The sequence below is a fragment of the Trichoplusia ni genome, chromosome 15 (assembly GCF_003590095.1).
Source record: "Trichoplusia ni isolate ovarian cell line Hi5 chromosome 15, tn1, whole genome shotgun sequence".
Lineage (NCBI taxonomy): Eukaryota > Metazoa > Arthropoda > Insecta > Lepidoptera > Noctuidae > Trichoplusia > Trichoplusia ni.
The window spans coordinates 5,812,142-5,835,224 of record NC_039492.1 but is presented as its reverse complement, the minus strand read 5'-3'; the positions used below and the strand labels follow the sequence as shown (position 1 = coordinate 5,835,224).

General features: G+C 40.0%; 1 protein-coding gene across 10 annotated transcripts in view; it reads left to right on the top strand.

Moving 5' to 3' along the window:
- Positions 1–23,083, top strand: part of LOC113501159 (protein muscleblind) — a 95,082-nt gene that overhangs the window by 44,032 nt on the left and 27,967 nt on the right. For all 10 annotated transcript variants that reach the window (XM_026882208.1, XM_026882212.1, XM_026882205.1 and 7 more), the window contains one exon: positions 6,166–6,857. In XM_026882208.1, coding sequence (XP_026738009.1) covers positions 6,660–6,857 — 198 coding nt within the window. In that variant the 5' untranslated portion in view covers positions 6,166–6,659. The remainder of the gene's footprint in view (positions 1–6,165; positions 6,858–23,083) is intronic.

Here is a 23,083-nt window from a genome sequence, read left to right as displayed (position 1 = left end):
GGGTTTGGCTATTTCTTTCGTAGATTTATGTGATGTGTTCTTTCATGTTTCTTCTATAAAACTTCCTCTGCAATTCTTTGCGGCAAAGTGTTTAATTCTGAAAACCTGTTTTAATCCAGAAATTGCAATCTTTATACCGTAAAGGGTTTACTCGAGCAATATTTTATGAATTGTACTGAGTTAAATATATATATTGTAAACCGAAATTTATTAGTCAGACTTAACTGTAACTTTTTGGATAAAAGTAAGTAAAAATTATCAGTGAGTCTCCTTGAAAATTCCAGTTTCCAAATTAATAGTAACCAAAACTTGCATGCTTGTCTTATCATATCTGCAGTGAGAAAATTACGTAGTTTTTAATCTTATCGTGTAATATAACACAACAGTGTGCTGACTGAAGATAAAAATAGTTCATAAAATATTCCATATATTAACCGGCCATCGTTATAAAGACACATATTTCTTTAAAAAATCCAAGGTCTTGTTAAGAAGCTTCAAAGTTTCACGGAAAGATTGTTAAAATGTCTTATCCGAAATTTCCAAATAATTTTCTTACATTTATGTCACTTGACAAAACGAAAAAATTTACGATTAAATTTGCTTACTTTGTCATGCTCTAAATTATATTTTAAAAGCAAAAACCGCAGTAAAGCAGAGCTGAGCGTGTTAATTTTAAAAATGGCAGGGCTTATCCATTTGTACGTACAATGGTTTGTTTGCAACGATCCTACGAGGGTACAGCTGGGCCTGCTACCTGCTCGACAATAAAAACGTGTGTCAATAGAGAGCCCGCCGTGCATTATTATTATTGGCCCGTACCAACACTTAATACAGATATCAATTTTAATAATTGAATTGTTAACTCGAAATCCGTTGAACGTATGCACGAAACTGATTTACAAATATATAGGAGACCTCATTTCATGCCCAAAAGTCCCATAAAAGTTAAATAAATAATCCATAGTTTATCGGCACTAAAATTCCGAGAAACGAAAAATTGTTTCTTAAATTTGAAACCGTTAAATATAATCTATACCTATTCTAGTAACAATGACTAACTCGAAAATAAGGATAGACCAAAACCTAAACCGGCAACGATAACTGTTATCAGCACTATCTTATCTCGGCATAATTAAAGTGGTTTAACTGAATTACATGACCAAATATATCATTGATTTTATCGTCCATTGTCACCCGACAAAGAAAGATTTTTGCTTTATGGTCATCCGATAAATTAGTCTATGCCAAAATCTCTTGTTGTATTTACGCAAAACTAAAAATCATTGCAGTCAATCTACCGTCCTTAGCTAATCTCGTATTGACCAAAGACGATATTCTCAGTCAGTCCTCGTTTCCTCGTTTTGTCTTTTCAGTTTCTAATTTTCGTTAAATTTTTGAATTTACATCTCAACAATCTGTGTTTTCACCTCATCTTTGAATTAAATTAAACTTGCTCACTGTGGAACTCTTGCAGTTTTACATTCTTATACCTACTCGAGATCACCGCGTCTCCTTTGATATAATATTTGTTTAATTTAACTTCTTAGTGTTTTGTCAAACAATCTGAATTTTTCGCTTAAAAGCAAAATCTTATCGTGCAAAAAACTTAGCGTTGGTAACCTTATCCAACTTGAAAGCCTTTGAATTTTCTTTCCACACAAGCAACTTAGTTGTGTTCATGTTTATTAAAAGAAGTAGATATATTGTGTCGTGATTAGTGTGAGGTGGTGTGTCTGATAGGATCAGCGCCAGCGGCAGCAGGTCGCCAGCCCCCGCTCCTCGTTCGATAAGGCGTGCACATTAACGGGCGTGCAGCAGCGATAGCGCCAGAATCGCGTAATTTGCGCCTCGTAAATTTAAGCCGTCGCAAATTTTTCGCCTCTCTCGCTAATTACCAGTCCGCCGACGTCCCCTGAGACTGCTAAATGTGCCTCGTGCACGTCCCGAATGCGAAAGTAGCGCTAGTTGCGATTTGCTTTGCCTCGCACACGGTAAACAATTGGCTTTGTTTTGGCTACTATGGTTCACCTACGTGTTTAACTAACCATTTAGTTAAAGCTGCATAAAATTTTTAGTATAACAATGACAATGTTAATTTCCGTGACATTTCCATGTAAATTAATACCAAGTATTCAAATTTTCCATTGAGTGCATAACCTGTTATAAACCTACAAAAGTTTAATAAAATAAACAGGACTTTGTAAATCACATTTTACAGATATGTAATACATGACCATTTCTGATAATTTATTTAATAATGAAACATGCAACCTCGTACTACACGACATAATTACACAAATAATGTAGAGTTTGCATTTCAGTCACAAAATTAACTTCAGTAAACATCCTTCTAAGTAATTGATAACACTTTTTTCCTTGACGATGTGAGTCAACAATTGCGCGCTCTGACCAACGAATATAGAACCATGCGTGGAATAACAAACGGTGACATCACTTTGGATGCCGCCGAACACAAGCGAAACCGAGTCAAAACGTTCAATTTTCAACCGTCGTCGCAAGATTTATGATTTAAATTGCATTACAGGGGGCAAAGAAAATATGCCCTTGAACGTTATTACAAACCGCAATCGCAGTTTGGATTGATGGAAATGTCGCATATGAAAAATGGGGACTTGGCTCTGATAACGGCGTAATGTCATACAATTTAAATTATCTGCTCTGTAACGATCTGAATATTTAATTAGACTGCACCTTGTTATAAACCTAGTTTAACATTTAACATGCAAAAAAAACTGATCAACGCCATTGTTTCTGCTTCTAGATTAAAATACAGTGTTATAAAATGGTCTAGCCTGGTTCGTCATTTATAGTCAAATAGATTCCCACAATATTTCATTAGAAGCAGTCGTTCCTACTCCTCGTTCTCGGCCCTAACACTTTTTAGACTTTCGGAGGTAGGAGTTTTCTTCCGGAAAGCTTTAAATTTTACCAATAACTATAGATGCAGATTACATCAAAGTGGGGGAGTGCACTGCGCTCGTCGTTGTTTTAATCAAGCATGTCGAAGGTGAACACGGTGGTGGTTTTTGCGACGATGTCTGCACCGAACCGCGAAACAAACCAAGGTCACAACGCGACCATACCTGTCCTGCTTTCCGCCTGCCTGCCATTGTCCAACGGCCTTGCTGTCTAGGCAACTTTTTATCGTTCAACTGAACGCTCCAGTTGATTGCTGCCATCTCCGACACCGATAAGTCTAGTTGGCGATAAGAAAAGAGGGCATTCACTGCCTCTTGTAAATCAGTGCAATTCAAAATGCTCGACTATTTAAACTTCCTTTTTAGAATTGTCTGTGAATATATATCACATAATTTCACGAATAAATTACGTGGAAGGAACTTACACTCCTCCTAAGATATCTAACCTCGAAAAAAAAAAGACGTTGGTGTAGTTGGAAAAACACGCTCTCATAAAAAGTTCATATTCTTATAACTTTATACGAGTTTTCCTTAGACTATTAACAATTTTCAAAATATTTGTTAGTGCTCAATCTATTCTACAAATATGTGCGATTCACATTTTTCATAAAACCCACACAGTTTCTTGTTGCTTAAATAACTTTTTAAAGGAAAAATTTCTGACTTCAGTATTTATCGAGCAAAGTAATTGTTGCCAACCGATGTGTAATGCAAGATATGACTATCGATACTTCTAACTTCATTCATCCGTATCACGTAACTTATTTAAAAACAAAAAATATTTTTCCAGTTATTTATCTTTGAAGGTAACGAACCAACCAATACCTTTCAAACAGCTGCACCACGCGTACGCTCGACCTTACCCCGATTCTGTCGAACCCAATTCTACCGCAAATTATAAAGCCTTCGAAAATTACCGTCGCAAGCGTTCACTTTTCATTTACAATGACTTTGATAATACTGAACCTATTTGAAATAACTGAATTCAAGGTTATATCGTATATAACAGTAAAAAATGAGAAAAGCGTAAAACTCCTTGTTCAGAAACGATAAATTGATTTATTACACTTCTTTCATTATTCTTGAAATATTCGCTAGGAATTCTATATAATTCCCGAAATTTTTTCGTAGAAGGTTTCCAGACGAGGTGTTCGCATTCTGATTGTCTTGATAGCTTAGTGGTAAGAGCGCCCTCCCAAGAGGTGGGAGATCCAGGTTCGACTCCCGGTCAAGACCGTGGATGCAGACAAGTAGTCTGGTTGCCTTTGTGCAGAAATACAAAATGATTTTTAAAACACTGCGTTTTTCTGATAACTATTTAATCTTCATGATATTCTCGATGGTAACTTGATCGAATCGGCGATCTCACAAAGGCCCGCTCGACTGTTTTTCCCCCTCCTGCGCCCACCCTGTCCCCGACCGCTCTCACGAGATTCTTATTTAGATTCGCTTCCGTCTGATTGCTCTTGGTAATCTTTTCACTGGGTTATTGAATGTCTTCCCCGTGCGTGTCGAACACCGAAGGAATCTCCAAGCTATCGGCGCCGACTTGAAAAGAATCGGCCCTCGATATCATTTGCAACCATACTCCATTTCTGGTTTAAATGAAGATAGTAAATTCATTTTCGTGAATTGGCTTTTTATTTGTTTTCAATTATTTAAGAAGAGATGTTTTTAATACTTTTGCACTTGATAGTATTAATTTGGTCTATGTGAAGTATTATTGTTTACTTTTATTATAGATTTTCACTAAATTAAACGAAGATACAAAACAATAGATTCGTACTATATTATAAAAGATACTAACTAAGACGGATGACAAAGGGTTATTACAGCTGTGGGCCTTGATGTAACTAGATTTGGTCAACCACAGAATTGTGTAATCATTATTACCTGTTTCCTTGTTACACAGTAAAATCTAATTTCACGCCAGCTACTTTGCAAAGTAATCGATGCTATTTCAACAATTTGTCACAATAAAACCATAATTTAGAGCGATTCATTCACCCTGTTACTCGATAAAACAACGTCGTAACACAATAAAAAACGTAACAAAGCCGTGCCGTTCAGGAAAATGTGTCGGATCGAGGCGAGCGCATCCACTCCGCGTGAAACGGTCCCGATGCATCTATGTTGAAAATAAAATTTGAAGATTTATGCACGGTGAAGAGCGCGACGTTGCGTTGCCGCACACCGAGCTATTTTCAACCAGGTTATGCTTTAAATAGCGCATTACGATAGGATTTGGTTTCACGAGTTTTTCCCTGTTCCCGGCCTCAACGTTACGTTTCTAGTGGCAGCGCCCACACAAAGAATTTTTCTGTGCGATGATTCCCCTGACACTTATTGGCGTTGCCGCCGTGAAAACACTTTTACATCTTTTCATAGTTTTATTCTGATGAGATTGACGTCAGATAATCCGGCTTGGTCGATCAAAGCTTTTTGATTGGATTCTACTCTATTAATGAGTTGGCTCTTTGTTGTTTAATTGTTCTTTAAAGTCTCGTTGTTTCGTGTATCTCATATGGTAACTTTTGTAACTTTTATTTTTCAACAGATTTATTATATAACAAATTAAAACAAAAATACCTTTTCAGCTGTCGATAAAATTGCAAATAATGTATTTGGGTAATAGTAACTCGTGTTAAATGTTTTTAATCATTATTGTCACCCTAGCCGTAATTTTTTTGCGTATGTTTATGATTGTCATTGCGGCTTTAGTCTAATAAGTTAAATGTAACCCATCGATGTGCCATGACCTCATTATCTACCTACTCGGTTATCATTTACATTTTAATATACTCATTCCTAAATCATATCATACTTCAATTTCATAAATCAAAACACCAAGTAGGATAATGATTATGGTGGCAGGTCGGAGGCGACGATCTACAATTCAGTATAAAGGTACCTTTCTGCCTACATTATAGCCAGCATCCAATTTAAAATATGTGATAACTGCTAATTCCTCTTGTGCACCTTTTATAGTTCACAATGCATTTGTTGCTGGCTAATAACATTGCGACAGAACGAGACCTGACAATAATGTTCGCGTGAAATGTGCTGCGAGTGGCGACGTCGCGCCCTGCCCATGTGGCGCGCGCGGCGTGGTCACGGCGCGGGCCTGAGAGCGGCCGCCGCGCGTGCTTGCTAACCCGGTAGCCGCTTGAGCTTGGCTCCGGGGCTGAAGGCCCGGAGAGTAACCAGTGTGTTTTGTTGTTCGCAGAGTTGAGCCCCGCACCGCACCGGCTTGCTCGCTGACCGCCGAGCCGCTAATCTAGCTTTTTCGCGCCCCACCGTCGCCCGCCCAGACCCGCACCGGCCGCCGCCATGCTCGCGCACCAAGCACCGCTCGCCCTCTACTAAACTCAACCGTCAACATCGATTAGAACGCGTGTGATAATAATAATTTAATACTCGCCTAAATAAGCTTGCAACGTCGGTGTCTTTAATTCTAACTTAATTGTAAGATTAATCAACTAGTAAGTAGGTACCTAACGTGGTAGTCGCGCGTGAATAGCCGCGGAGCCGCGTTCCGTGCGTGTGTGTAGTAGTGCAGTGAGGGTGCGCGATCGCAACGCCAGTGGCCGCTACAGCAGAAGCTCTCTCTAGCCGTGTGACCAGCGCATGCTGAGAGCGCGCGGGCGCGCTCGCCCCCCGCCGCCTATGCGCCGCACTCGCTCTGCGTAACTGTGCGCGCATCTACCGCCCCTGAAATTAATGGCAACAATGGCCACCATGGTGAACATGAATAACCTCTTAAACGGCAAGGACTCACGTTGGCTGCAACTCGAAGTGTGCCGCGAATTCCAACGGAATAAGTGCTCGCGACCCGACACCGAATGCAAGTTTGCGCATCCTCCGGCTACTGTCGAGGTGCAGAATGGAAGAGTTACGGCCTGCTACGACAGTATCAAGGTGAGTTAAACTAATTAATACATTATCACCTCTTGAAGGAAATTGTATCTACCATTTAGGAAACTTTCAAAACCTTATGCAGCTGCGATTTTCCGGTTGAACAAGAAACAACCCCTCAAGGCGACATTTCGCCGCCGCTATTCCGCTCGCCGACCTCAATCCCAAGGCTAGCTTGAAGTGACGTCACCCTGCCGCCGCCCGCCGCCGTCGTTCGTCTACTATTGTATGGGAATTGGCATAGCGCTAACATAATGAGCAGGACGATGACTCGTAGCATTAACTTGTTCTCCTTCTATATATAGGTTCTTGTATAATTAATATTTTCATTACGTAATATCTGCTATAGTTATGTTACGTGCGTTTAGTATAGTATAAGCTTGAGTTTAGATTTCAACTGGGTTTAATTTAACGAAATTTAATAGCATAGGCAACATTAATATTTTACACCGATTTGCACAAATAAAACGGTTTATCGGTAAGTTTGTTCGGCTATTACGTGCTATAGCGTTATCAACACGGTAGAATGACGTGATAACGGGTAGGTATTTCGGGCGAATGGAGGGCGATAAAAATTAAAACTGACATGTAAACACGCACCTCCGCCGCTGCATCGCCTCGGGCCAGAGGCCTTATCGCGATTATGTCCACTCGTTCGACTTCCAAATAACAAAGGCCGTTTATTTTACTAAAATACATACAGAGAGCGCTCATTATCCAAAACTGCATTATTACTTATTGTAAATTATGATTTTAATTCTGACATTATGTGGAATGCATTTGTTTTAATTTAAAAAACGAACTATAAAAAAAACATTTATAGACGAATTAAATTCATCGCTCTGTCCGATGTAAGACTGTTCTTTCTCTTACTAAGGAAACTGACAATGCAAGTCTGAATACTCTGATATTTATCTTTAAGGTACATAGTTTATTCGTGAAATAGAACAATAAAAAACCACATTATACAGTTGTAGATATCCTGTTATATCCTGTTAATTCTGTATCTGGGTTTTAGAGAAATCTTCTGTTAATACATGATCTCAGCCCGCATAGAACTTAAATGTACAAGAGATTGCAGTAGTGTACAACAAGTAACACGTGTGTGGCTGCAGTTGGTAATTCGCTTAAAGCCGGCATGATGTTTAGTCCGAGACTACACAATGATACGGACATTGTGCGGGAGAGAGGCTTTGTTCCTCCCGTTGGTATCGCGCGATTGCGTCCGCACTACCGAGCCGGGCTGTGCGCCTCACAATACCGTCGCCGTCGCCGCGTCGCCGCGACGCACAGCGCAATCACCATAACAAATCAGCTCTGGAAAACAACCACACTAAGAAAATTTAATTACTCATTATCTAATCATTTTTCACACAAAGATTGATTAAATTAAACAAAGTAGGTATAGGTGTTATAATTGATGAACCATTTCCAACATATTTCGTTACATTACGATTTACAACACGATACGCTTATCTTATGTTTTCTAAACATTTCCGATAACATTTTATAAACGGTAGAGGTACGTTTAGTTTGTTATTAAATCATGTTTGATAGATTACATTTTTAAGCAACTAGACTAACGGGTTTTTCCATCAAGGACATAAAACCATTCCTTGTAGTAATTGCCACTCATATAAACGGACCTAACTTGCATCAAAGTATGTGACTCACTAATTTAAGATTATCATAGTTGATTACTCAGAATGTGAAATGCTGAATAATATCTACTAACTGCATCTCTTGGAAACTGTTTGAGCTCAAGAAAACTAAATAATCCCGAGAGAATACAAAATAGTGCATAGTACGAAGCTTCGACGCTAATCTGCACAATAAAAAGCATCTCGTTTTAGACCGTCGCTTATACTGTTGACCGGCGATGGACCGTCCAGATATTTAACTCGGGGACGAAAAAGTAAACAACGGCTTTGTGAGGCGCACTAGTCCTCTAGCCCTTTGAAGCAGCCTGCCCAATGCCCCGCCGCCGAGCTGCCTAATCGAGCAAAGCGAAAACTTGCTTCTTTCATCACAAACCAGAAAAGATATGTGATTTATCCTTTCAAAGTATTACTTCCGGATTTGTTCACCAGTTTTATACAGAAGTTCCAAAAACAATATATCACTGCAGAAATTACATCATGCATTCTTTAGATAAAGATTGAAATGGATATGTATTAAGATAAATCCATTTTTTATCAAGTACATGTAAATTTGAAAATGTGAATGTGTACCTTAATTTCGTCCCTTTAATCACCTGACAAACAGACGTTAATATGAAACAAAACCAAATGTTATCCCACAAAAGTTGTCGCCGCCTCGCTGGTATCTACGTAGGTAATCGCGGGCTGATCAAACAACCCCGCGGCTCAGCCCGCGCCCGCGTCGCCACTCCGTCGCGAACGTCTCTCGTGATTAAGCCTTCAATTACGCGATATGACGAGGGGGTCATATTTGATTAGGCTACGTGTTGTGTTGATTAAACCGAGCTTATTGCCTTATTCAGTTAACCTCGCCCACGCTCCTCATATGTACCTGCAAACGATGCGACGTATTGTCACAAACTATGTAGATTTGAAAACGTTCTTTTGCGTCACCTTCAAGACATTTAATTTGCTGACATTAAAACGACCATGAAACATTGACCGCACGCCTCGACGAAGGCGTCAACGAGTCAACACAGTCACATAAGTTTTAATATTAACATTAGACAGGAAAATGTTACGTGGCTGCATCAATTTAGCTATCAAAACTCCGATTGTGTCATGCATCTATACGTAGCTACACGTCATCGCCTTGCGAAATCTACCAGACAGTGACTTCATCTTAGTCAACAACTGTGTTATGGTTGATTAAATTCTTAACAGTTTTTGCCAACTGTTACATTAGACCAGACTTATAAAAAATCGCGTGCTATCCAGGTTTGCGTGTGGTAATAAAAATACTTTAAGCGATATTTTTATTAAGCAATTTATTACTCGCTTTTTATTTTATTATAACACTAACGAATAGTCAGTGCAACTCGATAGTTACATATACCGTTATCGGATTAGAAACAATCGCATTACAACAAGTGCAAGATAGAGATAATGCTAAGTCAAAGCACTTAAAAATGTATATTTATCGAGGCCTAAACGTTAGGCCCAGTATGTATAAAGCATCATTCACCTTATTAACTATGCACCCACACATCATGAAATATTGTGTGCAAGCCTAATAAAGTACTTTGTAAAGGGCAGTAGTGAAAGTGTGCGTGGGTTCAGGTGAACTGCGTTCGCAAAGCTTGCAGTATTGCCTTACGTGGGCAGTGATAGATGCACCGACGGTCGCCGGCACCACGCCGCCGGCCCGCGCTCCACACTCGAAATAGAAGTACACAACCAACTCGTCCTCCCACACGCTCGCTTTCATCGCAGAGCTGATTTGTGTGCAAATTCACTTTTTAACTCGAAATACTCTACCTTGAACACTCTATTGAAATCATAGCTATTTTACATTCTAGTGCTAACAATTTTATGTTACAAACTGATTTTATTACCAGAGATTCCAGTGAAACTGCACAGAAAATATGTATAATAAATCTTGTTCCCTACGTACAAAGCTAGCTGAATAAAACGTTGCAACCCTTGCCAGCGAGGTCTAGTTAATCGGAACTGCAGTTCTGAGAATCCAAAAAACACTTGCAGAAATCACAAATGACCCCTTTCCTTAATAATATATTTTGTATTCTATTTTTGCTTTGTTCGTTTTTCTTCCGCTTTGAAAACTAAAAATATTTGAAAATATCAATGATGAAATGCTTTGATAAACTCCAATCACCTCGACTCGGTCGTTTCACAAATAAGCAAAACTACGGCTAACAAATCTGGAGCAAAGGCCATTGCTTTGGGTACTCCTCTTGAGGGGGTTTTAAAACTCGTCCGCCAAGTGTTCCACAGCTGAACATTCAGAGCATTCGGGCTATTTAAAAGCTGCGAGTAATCTCAACCAACGAGTTTTGTTTGCCGCGCTAGAGTTGGTTCATAAAATGTCGGATAGCTTTATACACCGGCTAAATTATCTTTACGAAAACTTCTTTAGTAAGAATTCTTCAAGTCGCACATTTTCATAGAGTACAATCATCTAAGTAAAGGCAATCATTATAATGTAACTGCAAGAATAATCAGCAAATAAACCACAGAAATGGATGTAATTATACCGCGAAATAATATTCATCTTATAATTAACCTACAATTCTATTTTATTCAGTGACGCACAAACAAGGTCACCAATCTGGGACTGGAGATTGTACGTGAACCTCCACGCATTGTAGATAGATAAGTAGACGTGGCCGAGACAGCGGGCTCTGTTAGAATAGCAAGCACCGTTACGTGATTCATTATAGGTATACGTATGTCTCTCGGTCCGTCCTGCCTCCAGACCGCAATGACGAGAAATTAACCGTGGAATGTTTACTGCCTACGTGGTTCACTTAAGAACTGTAATTGGAAAAGGATATGCATTTACAGGATAGATTAAACTGGTTTTAATAAAAACATCACTCGATCAGATCGATGTTTTAACGCTTAATTGACTCTATTCGCGTGAAGTAGGCAATGTTTATTCATAAGAATAGAAGTAAGTGACGTTGGTGCCCAATTAAGCATGAAAAATTTAATACGCAAACAATCCCTTTAGAGTAAAATAAAGATAATGAAGTCTAATGAAGACATTTAACTAGCGGGTTTATTGTACTCAATTTAGATTCTTTCACTAAATCTGGCTGGGTTGCGTTTTGCGAAAACGAACGTTCATTAACTGTGTGCTGCAGCCAGCGCTGTGGGCGCACTCGTCGCGTGCTATCGTTTGCATTAGTTTTCAAAAATCACTTAATCTGACCTGGATTGAACGGCAGTATGCTTCAAGTAATTGCTGAATAAATTGTCGTTCCGGTTTTAATTGTACCAGCTTTTCGAACGCCTAACTAGTCGTGTGGTGGTTATGTTTAAAGTATATGTATGTAACTATCCTATACTCGTGAACGTGTTTAAATTAGAATTATAATTCAGTCATTTGTAAAAAAAAAATGGAACTCTATCTAACAAAAATGTGATCAAAAAAGACCATGGACTAAAATCGTGATTCATGTAGAATGTAATTCGCGAACTCATTGAAGTCGGTCGGTATCTAGAGTCGTTACGCAGTTATAAATAACTGATTTTAATAAGATGTCCAACTTTCACGTTGCGTGATAAGTGGGGTGTCACGTTCCGTTCGCTCTCAGATTTCGCCACTCGCCGTTCAAATTGCACTTGGGTTGGCGTTCGTGCGCACTCTATGCACTTAGCCAACTCGATATTACAACATTAATTGAAAAGCATACTGTATTAACTTAATTATACTCTCGCAATACAAACTAAAATGTATATTTCCATTAAATTTCATTATTTACAATGTTCAGCAGATTAAAATGTTGTGGAACATTAAATAACTGCTGAAAATGTGCTTTCTAAAAACGTCCCTCTCTAAATTTAATCTTTCGGCCGAACGCAGAGCACGGGCGAAAAATACTGTCGTGCCTTGTCCATTAGGTAAAGTATATTTTTAGATGGTGCTCTCGACAGCATAAACTTTCATTCCACTTTCAGTTAAGATAGCGTCTTAATGCTCTTAAAACGTATAAATATAATGGGGTGAATCATGGCGGTGACTGTTAACTTGGTCATTTCCGGCCACGGTACTAGTAGAATGAAGACAGAATGGACTATTCCCACTATAGCATTTCCAGAGTCGTCAATAAAAAATACCACGAATCGTTCGCGAATGAGGAGGGGCGGCGCGCGGCGCATTCCTACATGCCGCGCATTTCCATCCGATATTGCGCCGCCATTATGCCCTGCTCCTCGGCTCCCGCCCCTTGGGCCTCACCCCGCCGCCCTTTAATTAAACGGTGAGGCCCGAGAGACACGTCTCCACCACCAACGTGGAAAATCACGTAAATAGCTCCAAAGTTATTTTCTTTTGTTAAGTCCATCCTATCGGGAACTAACTTGCTTCATTTCCATACTTCACGTTTCACCCTTCTACATTTCGTGTATCTACTAAATGTTTTAAGAAATTTAATCATTAAACCACCACTGCGAAAATAAAAATAACTACTGCTGCAATAAAAGCAGCAAAGCTGAAAAAGGGAACATGGCTCTGCAGTAATTTTTCGCCCGGGTGTAATAGTAAGCAAAATAGGCTCGCAACATTCGTCGTTTCCATGGCAATGGCTAGGTGAAACAATGCGTGTAATTCGACGACATTAACCTCCTTTCTCGACACATCCGCGTAATAAAATAAAGGCGGCTCCGACAGGGCTCATAATGACGCCTGAGGCTCCGGCGTCGGGTGTAGGGTGTAATGAGCGCGACTTATCTCCGCTCATTTGCATTCCGAGTATCAGCCTCGACCTTGGCACCTTGCTTGCATCACGATTCACGTATACAACGTGCCGAATTCTACGCCGCGCTACGCAGGACGGCTGGACGCAACTATTACGTCACCAGTCGCCGCCGATACGAGACTATTACGCGATAGCGAAAGTCTAGTCTGTCCCTTTACGGCTATATTGAACAACTGGTCTGTGCTGCCGATCAGTTAGTCGGATCATATAAGGACACTTATTCGCTAAGTTGAAGTAGCGTTCGGTGGCGTAAATTACATGTTGAATTTTTATATTATGGTATGGTACATAGCCATCCTATATATTTCGATCTAATGATAGTGACCTGAGTGTTGAATCATGCTTATACTAATTTTGCTACTGAAATGTTTGTAGGAAAACTACAAATAATTTCTTATAACGTTTATTTTTACCAACAATCATTTCGACTTCCTACTCCATTATTATGCGGTTAAAATAGAGTTGGTAATACGAGTATCCTTCAGATTATATTGAGTTAATATCTACATATTTCTGCAAATATATGGATATGTCGCTTACAAAATCGCTGTGTTAGAGAGAAGCGAGATCTGTCCCCGACATGCTACAGCCGAAGCAGATGGTTATCCTTACTTAGATCGGTACTCACCGTATCGCTGGATTACTGAGATCGACAGGCAATCGCTTCGCAAAAGTGCATTTTCAGCCGGAGGCGAGGCGCGAGCTCGATGTGCTACGCTTTAGCCCCGACGACGCTTTACATGACAATTGCGATGTCCCGAGGGCGAGCGTCGTCGTCGCGACGCAGACGCTCCAGTGCCGTCGCCATCTCGCCGTTTCACAACCACGTGCAATATCGAATGATTATTAAAAGTTTAACCGTATTTAACATATAATGAAACCGGCCGAATTGTAAATGCTTTTATACTTGGAGAAAGTTTCACTACCTTCATTGTTTTTTAGCTCATAAGTCAGTGAAAGGTGATGTTGGAAACGTAACATGAGACTAGGCAGTCGAAGTGCATGCCGACGGTTCGGTTCCGACGGTCAATAAATGACAAGTAGACAGAGAGTTTGGGCTGTTCTTTCTCGACTATGTTTGCATAATTGAATACATTCACTAGTCGCGTCACGCGCGCCTCCATCCAACTCAGCATCCTTAATTGGCCTACGTATTATTTGCCAATTAAAGTGAATTCTCATCGCGGACGTGACACGAAACCTGTATGGATTCCACAGGAAAATGGATTGTCGGGTTTAGAACCCTCTAAATTATTATAGGCAAACAAACCCGCCACAGTTAAACGTGTACGTACCAGTGCCTATATGTTTACAATTGCAAATTCATGTCCGGCCATAGTGTATACTGTTGGTGACGTACGCCTCGTAAATAGATTCACACGTCGCGATATAAACAAAACCTACACTGATGACACTCTGTCTATAAATAACCATACATTTAAGTGACTCATAACCCCGCCAACTACAAATACATAAATAAGAAGTAATAATATAAGTTTCTGCTAAAAGTACACTGACATTATTGGTTGAAAGTTGCAAAACCGGCTCCTCAACTTAGTGCTCTGGGCTGTAACACAAGATTAAATTGCTCTTACAAAATAATGTAATACTTTTTATAGCGAAATACTGTTTGTATTTGTCGTTTACAAACCCGAAAATCTTGGAAATGTATATTCAATGAAGAACGCAAATATAATAAACTGTCGAAATCAAATAAGAGTCGGAGTGATTAGATTTTAGAAACAATATCAATTGATGTTTCAAAGGATATTATTCATACTTTGAAATAGCTTATAAATGCAAAAAAGTTATTGTATTACATAATAAATAGCCGCGGGTGGTTCGTTTTTCCGGATGGTTTACGAGTTTTACTTTTAAAGAAATGAAAAACGACAGTGATCGCAATTTGTTTTTCTTTCGTAGTAGTTGTTCATTTCTTAACACAGACGTTACACAAGTTGAAAAGATTTTTACTAACGCTATGGAGACTTGGGATTCAAGGCCAGGCGTCGTGTAGGAATCGAGTTCCTGATCCGTCCGGGATGCCTCTCGCTCGCTCCCGCCCGGCCGGCTGGAATGCGTGCAAAATAAACAAGTATAACCGGTTACGTTTCGCATCGCGCTTTGCCCACTCGAAGCCAGACGCAGCCTTTTCTCTAATCCCATACTTAACAGCTTGTGTATTCAGAAAGAACTTTATATATTGTATCCGCAAATCGATGCAATGCAGTCGTGTGAAATAAGTAGGATTAGCGCCGGCACTTACTTGTGCACTTATGGTTTTTTCTTTTCACTAACGTATAAAGCAGTTCTATTGCATTGTCTCTAAGAACGTGCTCTTTGCTTTATTTTTAGTACTTTCGAGTGTCGCTTTGATCTTAATGTAGCTTTATGTTTCTAATGTAGAAATTCGAGATTTGTGTTAACTACTTTATCTATTTCTCTTTGTATACGTGGAATACGTATAGATTTGTGGGTACCACCTTTATGTTAGTTTGTCCCTAATATGTTTTTTGTGAGGATCGCTAGCTGCGTCATTATTTATGTTGCAAAATGCACGTCGTGGAGCACTGGACAATATGTTACCGTTCACGGCGACCGATAGACGACATCGGCCATATATCTCCCGGCGGCAGGCGTGATGTATCGCCGCCGATCACACCTCACTACAAACTAACCATCAACAACCCATTATATTATAGCCCCACATTATCTTCTTAGAAGCCCCTGTATGACAAATGTAGAGGAACGCCAAAAAAAACCGAAAAACGTTATTAAAGATTATAGATTCGTGTTATAAAATTAAAGGCGTCGCTGGATTGCAACAGGAAAAATAATTTAAATACCGTTATATTGGTGGTTAGTCGAATGCGTTAAGTGTTAAAAATTTCCTACAAATAAATGGAATCGAACATTTTGTGAGGATAACCAAGTTTTACCGGAAATAATAAACTAGATAGCTGTAATGTACAATGTGAAACACGTTTCAAAGTATTCGATGGAATAATGTATTTAAAATGATTAATTAAATGTTCAGCGGCCCAATTCATTAAAGAAGCTTCCGAAATAATGTGTCAGCCTCGTTTTTACGATGATGTTTACATTTCGTGGTGAGCGTTGTCTGTCGCGTTAGGTCGCGAGCCGCGAGACGCGCCACTCAATGGGCGCGAGCCGAGGATGAGTGCCGACAGACAGTCGCGGCCCGCTCCACGATTCTTGTTAAGTGGTGAGCATTCATTATTTAGCGACACTTCTACTACAGTTATCTTTGCCTTTTTACACTTTTTCAAACAGAAGCTCGGTGTTCCATGCCAACTGAAGTACGAAAGCTCTTTTAAGTGTTATTAAGATTTTTGGATTTACACAATTTTATCTACGTTTCCCGATTCACACGAAGGTGTGAATGTGCTGAGTATTCAGACTTATAAGTCTCTTTTTTATGCTCTATAGTACATTGAAGACATCCTTATCATTTTTAACGATAATAAGTAACTACTTGCCATAGAGATAAATCCAGCTTCATGACGTCGAAGACTTTCCTAATCTCGATATTAAAATCTGGTGGCTGGATAATGTAGTTTAATTTAAACTTATTCATTCTGATATTTTCGAGGTACCTAATCCCAACTAATGAGAAATCATAAAGTTTTTGTTTTCTATCCAAAAGTTTTACCACACGATTTTATTCCATATATTCTCTTAAATTAAACCCGGGTTTTTATTTCCCAAACATCGTAATTAAAAATAATTTCACAGGTCGGAGTAATTTATCAATTATTCAGCGCCCCAAGTTTGCACACAATTAACTCGATGAGATTTTTAAGTACAAAGCGAGTGTTCACCGGCGGAATGATCGCGGCGCAGTACTGTGTTGTAAAGTAGAGCAGAGTAGAGTTTTTGTCGGCAGGTTCGTTAGTCGCAGCGAGGTGACGCCGCTACAGTACGTACTCGTGCTCGAGAGCGCTCCTCCAACTCTTTAACTGCCTACATGAAGGACACTTCACGGTGCACTCTCCTATTATAAACTGCGCTTTTAATGGTTTGCGCCGATTTTAATTATTTTCGCTATTTTTGGTTCACTTCATTCGTATCTGGAAGCGCTAGAAATATACCACTACGAATGTGCAGTTTTTAAGTGGGAAACAGTTTTATATTTTTAAAGAGTACTTACCGAATCTTGCCCGCTAAAATTAGTTAGGATTAACTGACATAGTATGAGGAAAATAATCTAAACTAAATTACCAACGAAGATGGTCTTACATTACGTAGAGGCCTTAGCGTAACAGTAAACACTTCAGTTTACACGGCTGAAATATTAGATAGATCGTTACACCGCCGTACTCACACATGCAAGATACTCATTCCGTTATCGCATTAAACTCATATTCAGGCGATAATCCCGTTAGTTTGCAATAGGCTGACCGCGTCGGATGCTGCACCAACAAAATCTATTAAGTTCGCCAGCTCGTTCCATCACGGCGTGCGATAATGCAAGCGTTGTTGCGTATACCGCGAGTCGCGACTAAACGTTCGGGTGTGCTCCACGACCGCGGATTACCACACGCACAATATCCACCAAATTGGATAATACACTTAAAATACAATCGCGCTATGAACGCGCTGTAATCTAGTGACGCGGCTGCCGATGAGCATATTAATTTGTCGCGGGAATAGGATTAGCGGGCGCCGGCGGGGGCGCGGCGCGCAGGGCGTGATGCGATCACAGGCTTACTGTGTTCACCCAAAGCACCGACGCTCTTAAAATTACTGCCTCTTGTATTTTGATAGGTAATTGTCTGGTTGCAACTAGATAGAGATATCTTTGTAGAGGGTACGGAAGGCAGACATAATTTGTACTAGACTCTGTATAGATTGCATCTCTACATTATGTATACAACTAAACGCGAAAACATTTCTAGTATGGACAAAGATATCCATATAAAGCATGGCTATCATCGGCCCGGGTAGTTTAAACGCTTTTTGAGAGTTGGATGGACAAAACTGCGGCAGTTTCTTTCCGAACGGCAATATTTCTTAGTTTGACAGCGGGATCGTGGTGAGGTGTTGTGCGGCTCCGACGCCGCGCCGCGCCGCCGGCTTCGTCTTCCAACTTTGAAAGCGTCGTGCCGGAGTATTTCGCCTCGTGAAAAGTTTTAAACTGTACACTTTATGTACTTTATTGTCTTCGCGGGGCTCGTCTATCTGCGTAAAATTTAAACATCTAGGTACTTTTCACAACAAATCGCAGTGTGTAAACTCCATCGCTTTGAAGTTTCCACATAATAAAAGCTCAACGAACATTAAGGACTTTACGAATGGTTTCCCGATGGCATGTAACGAACAAACATCTGTTGGTAATCTCCTAGCAACAACAGAACGACCGTTAAGTCTCTTATGTGTTGTGGACACGCTACTGGTTTTTCAGAAAGCTCCGCCCTTCGTCTATCGTATCTCCACGCTCCTCCCTTCGTGTCTCTTGATGCCCTACTTGTTGAACAGAGACGTTAAATGTTTATAAATTTACAACTCGTATGATTCGCTGCTCACCTTTATACTTATTAAATAACAGATAACATTCGTAAGGCGTCATTATAACGCGGCATTTTGTAAAGGATTTAGGGAGGGAGCCGCAAGAGGAGGTCACTTTTATTGAGTGAATAACTTAAAAAAGTCGTAGGTAAGTCAACAAGGTGTAACCAGGCACGCTCGGTCTGTACCCGTGTCAGCTTAAATCGAAATTTCGCCGCGGCGGATAGCGCCAGTTAACTTGTAAGTTGTAACTCACTTTTGATGTATCGTTGTTTTTGTAGAGTTGGAATCCTTGTAAATATCAGAACAGTAAAGTTTTGGGTCGCCTACCTACCATTTTAGTTATGTTGGTGAGATTTAAAACTACTTTATTAAATACGCTTGAAAAGTTTCGGTTAAAGGAACTTTCTATAACGGCTTTATCCGGTACTGACTAATACATCATCCTTAGATAATAATGTAGGCAGCACGTTCAGATTACATTTGGTCAGTAGAACTTAATAAATGGCGGCAGATTGTAGAGCGGCGTCATTGTGCAGTATTACACCAGCGGGGACCGATAATAAAACAATGCTCGAACCCGACGGTTTTACGAGCCGATCTCGAGCACAGATAGTGGCAACAGGGAATAAACAGCGCGTAAAGTCATCCGTATTTAAACTTGCAAACGTTCGCTACGTCTATGCGAATGTAACTTGAAGTATATTACCACACTGGTGTGACCTCATTACATTAGCTCGCGTCGTCACATCTACATTACAATCGGGCATCGTAGCCATTGAAAAGACACGTGCGTATGTAAGAACCACTGCTAATAAGTAACATACTTACCAATAGATAAGAAACATGCAAAAAATACCGAGAACACGAAGCCTAGCTGTTCATATTTCAAATAATAATATTGAAAAAGAGTAGTAATGCAAAATTTGTTAAAAGCAATTCATATTAATGGCTTTAGTTTCAAATACAAACAATCAACATATGATGATAGCAATAGTCGAATAAGTGTGCTCACCAGTCGGCTTCTACGGTTTTACGTAAATGGCCGTCGATAAACCGACCTCCACTCGCGCGGCGACGCTCATTTGCATTCATAGGCTCGTAACCCTTCCTCGTTCTTCCACAGCTTATGCAGTCTCATCCGTAGCGCTCCAGCGTAAAACTTGCTGCTTTGCCTTTTGCAAGATAATTTACGACTCCCTATGTAATACGTCCAGGCGATATGAGTTCGGCGTGTATCTACGGACCATGAGGTCGCGGTGTTGCCGTTCGATTTACATATTATATTAAACTCGCCGTCGCCCGAGCCCCTATTCCTCTTCGCCACCGGCCGTTACGCTCCAACTTTTCTCAATTTTTCCGCCCATAAAGCGCCCGAAAGGAAAGTTTCTCCACCCGCCGCGTGAGGTCGAGTGTAAATACACTTTTTATAATGTACTTAGTCACTCTGTCGCCCCTTCAAAAAGAGACTTCGTTTAATAAGGATTTTTACAGTGACTTTGATATTAGATCTGTAAATTAACATTATTAAATCTTTAGATTAAATAAACCTGCAAAGTTAGTAATTTAAATTTGTTATACCTACAGAACGCGGGGCTTGTGTCAATAGCAGCTTGTGCGTAAACCATAGGTATTAAGGAGTGCAAGCGTGTAGCAATTTTCTCAGGTCGAAGCGACGTTCGCATGTCTGCTACGCACGTACACTCGTCTGGCGCAGTCACCTCGCACCTGTGTAAGCAACGAAAGTTACTGACCTTGACTACGGACAATTTTGTACCACGTGCTTTGTTTTACTTACATAACGCGTATTGACAGTTTTCTTTACGACTCACTTGAAGTATTTTATAGTTAAGTAAAACATTTAGGTCTTTACTTTTATATTTATTAACCGTGCAACACGAGCGGTAATCATGTACTGTATAACCCATATCCTTATGTAAAATATAATACTGGCTGATGACGACATACCAAATAAACTGACGAAAGCTTGCGTGTCACTCAACCAACCCCCTCGGTGAGCCCCTATCGTTAAAACTTTCCAAATGTGACTACACTTGCAACCCTTTGTGTAATTTTTCCTCTTTTGTATTACGATTAGACGTCCACTATCTTCGCCAGCACCACTTCATTTTTTATCCTTACAAAGTATCGCAGTTTTTATATCCCAGCTATTTCTCACCACAAAGTTTCTTTTAGAGCCTGATCCTATGATTTGGTCGTATTAGCGGGTGGATCAAAGAGCCGCTAGGGCGCACGGGGCGCCGCCGGTTGACTCTCTGGCCCGATAGCGTCAATCTAACGCTCAATTAGCCGAATGCGATTATCCGATTTGGATCCAGAATCGCGAGCGTCTCCGGCGCGCGCCTCCCCAAGACAAGCTCGCCAACTTTATTAATTAAGCCGTGTCTTATCTCTTGTTAGCACTCATTCTATTATTTGTCTTTTCACCGCTCATTTCCATAATTTCATCGGCGAGTAATTACTTACCACTAACGCGAAGCATTTCTCATTGTGTTTGCATATTTTGTTATCGTTTGCATTGTAAACATTCTCAAGTAGAGTTTAGTAAAAACAATGAAACGGATTTTAGTTCCTTACGAGTATCTACTAATGCACAATTATATAATCTCGACCAAATCTTGAGTATTATTTTTCTTAGTCTTGGCAAATGTCAAAATCGTATTGTTTTCTTCTTTGTTCCGGAGTGTCATTTGTGTTCATAAAATGGTGCGTCAATAAGGATGTGATGGGAGGGCACGGGTAGCAGGCGAGCGTTCTCTCTCCCCTCTGTGTGTTTAATTAGCTTAATTGACATCGTGAGGCGCGGTGTCCAAGCGTTTGTTTGCGATATCGTGTTACCGCACCCGCCGGCGCCATCACCGCGCGCCGCCACATAGGCGACGTAGCCATTGATGGCGTTGCTGAATTTCTTTGAAGTTTCGATCTATAGTAAATACTCAACACGAACATTTGAATCGACAACACAAAAAAAGTATCTCTATCCATCAAAACCTTTTTGACCCTAAAATATATCAATAATCTGCATGTGTCGATATTGAGTAGAACCACCCAAACGCCAATACAGCATGGCATCAGACGCTGCTTAAAATACATTCGGATTTCGCTCTTACTCGTCCCTTTTCATGTGTATATAAAGGTAAAATTGCCACGATTTTTTCCTTAAATTGCCCGGAAAATAAATTGTAGTCCGTACGTGAACTGACTTTAATGATCCCATATAGTGCGCAGTCCTACAATTTTGAGTAGTTTTCTCTTATTCAAAAATCCAATGGAGCGCATAAATCTATGATGTTTCGTTATTGTATACATTTTGCATTATTCAGCTACGCTTTTCTGCCGGTACCATCTTAACGCATTAATAAAATGTTGACTGAATGATCAATAACAATTCTAATTAATATCTCCACTCATTTCCATCATACGGAGTGCGTGTGATTAATCTCGCCGAACAAAGAAGTCTGTTTCCGCGAACCCTCCACACTATCGATCATTCACCTCCTCGAATAAAAATAATAATAAATAATAGGGCCGACGCCATTGTCCAAACGAGGCGTGCGTGTCAGCGAAAGTTTTAGCTATTTGATGTAATGTCGACTAACTAAAATTATTATGGTGGGAGCCTATCCACCAACACCACTTACCGATTTCTTTGTTTATAATCGTGGGACCCAAGGTCGCACAAGACTAACAATGAACATGTACAATTCACATGTTCTTTATAGATAACCATGTGCAACACTTGATAGTCATTTCAAGCTGTTTTTCCTAGTTCTCTAAACTGTTTAGCTATTTTTTTATCTGCTAAGTATCTTGCAACAGAACATGTTTGTTTCTCCACTGCATAATAAGCTCTATCATATTAGTTTACTATACAAGACAAGTTTGATGGATGATCACACAACGCAGCGCCGCCCTACCTTACGCCGTGTAACACACCTCTAACGAACACAAACACTTTGCCACATATAAGTACTACGGTACACCTGTTAACTTTATTATACATCAATTAACTTATTATAAAAACTGTACCACCCCTTAAGACTATAGTTATAGGCGTATTATGTTAGGGAACAAGGAATAAAAGTCAAAGATTTTTTTTAAAACAGGACATATTTCGATATCTACATATTTGCAAAATGTATCGCTTGATAAATTCGCTGTGCTGCGCCCACACTCGTCGGTGTCTTGGACCGAACCATGCACGTGCTGATATCGTAATACCATAACAAATGTCCTCCTTGGTCGCCTTTTTATT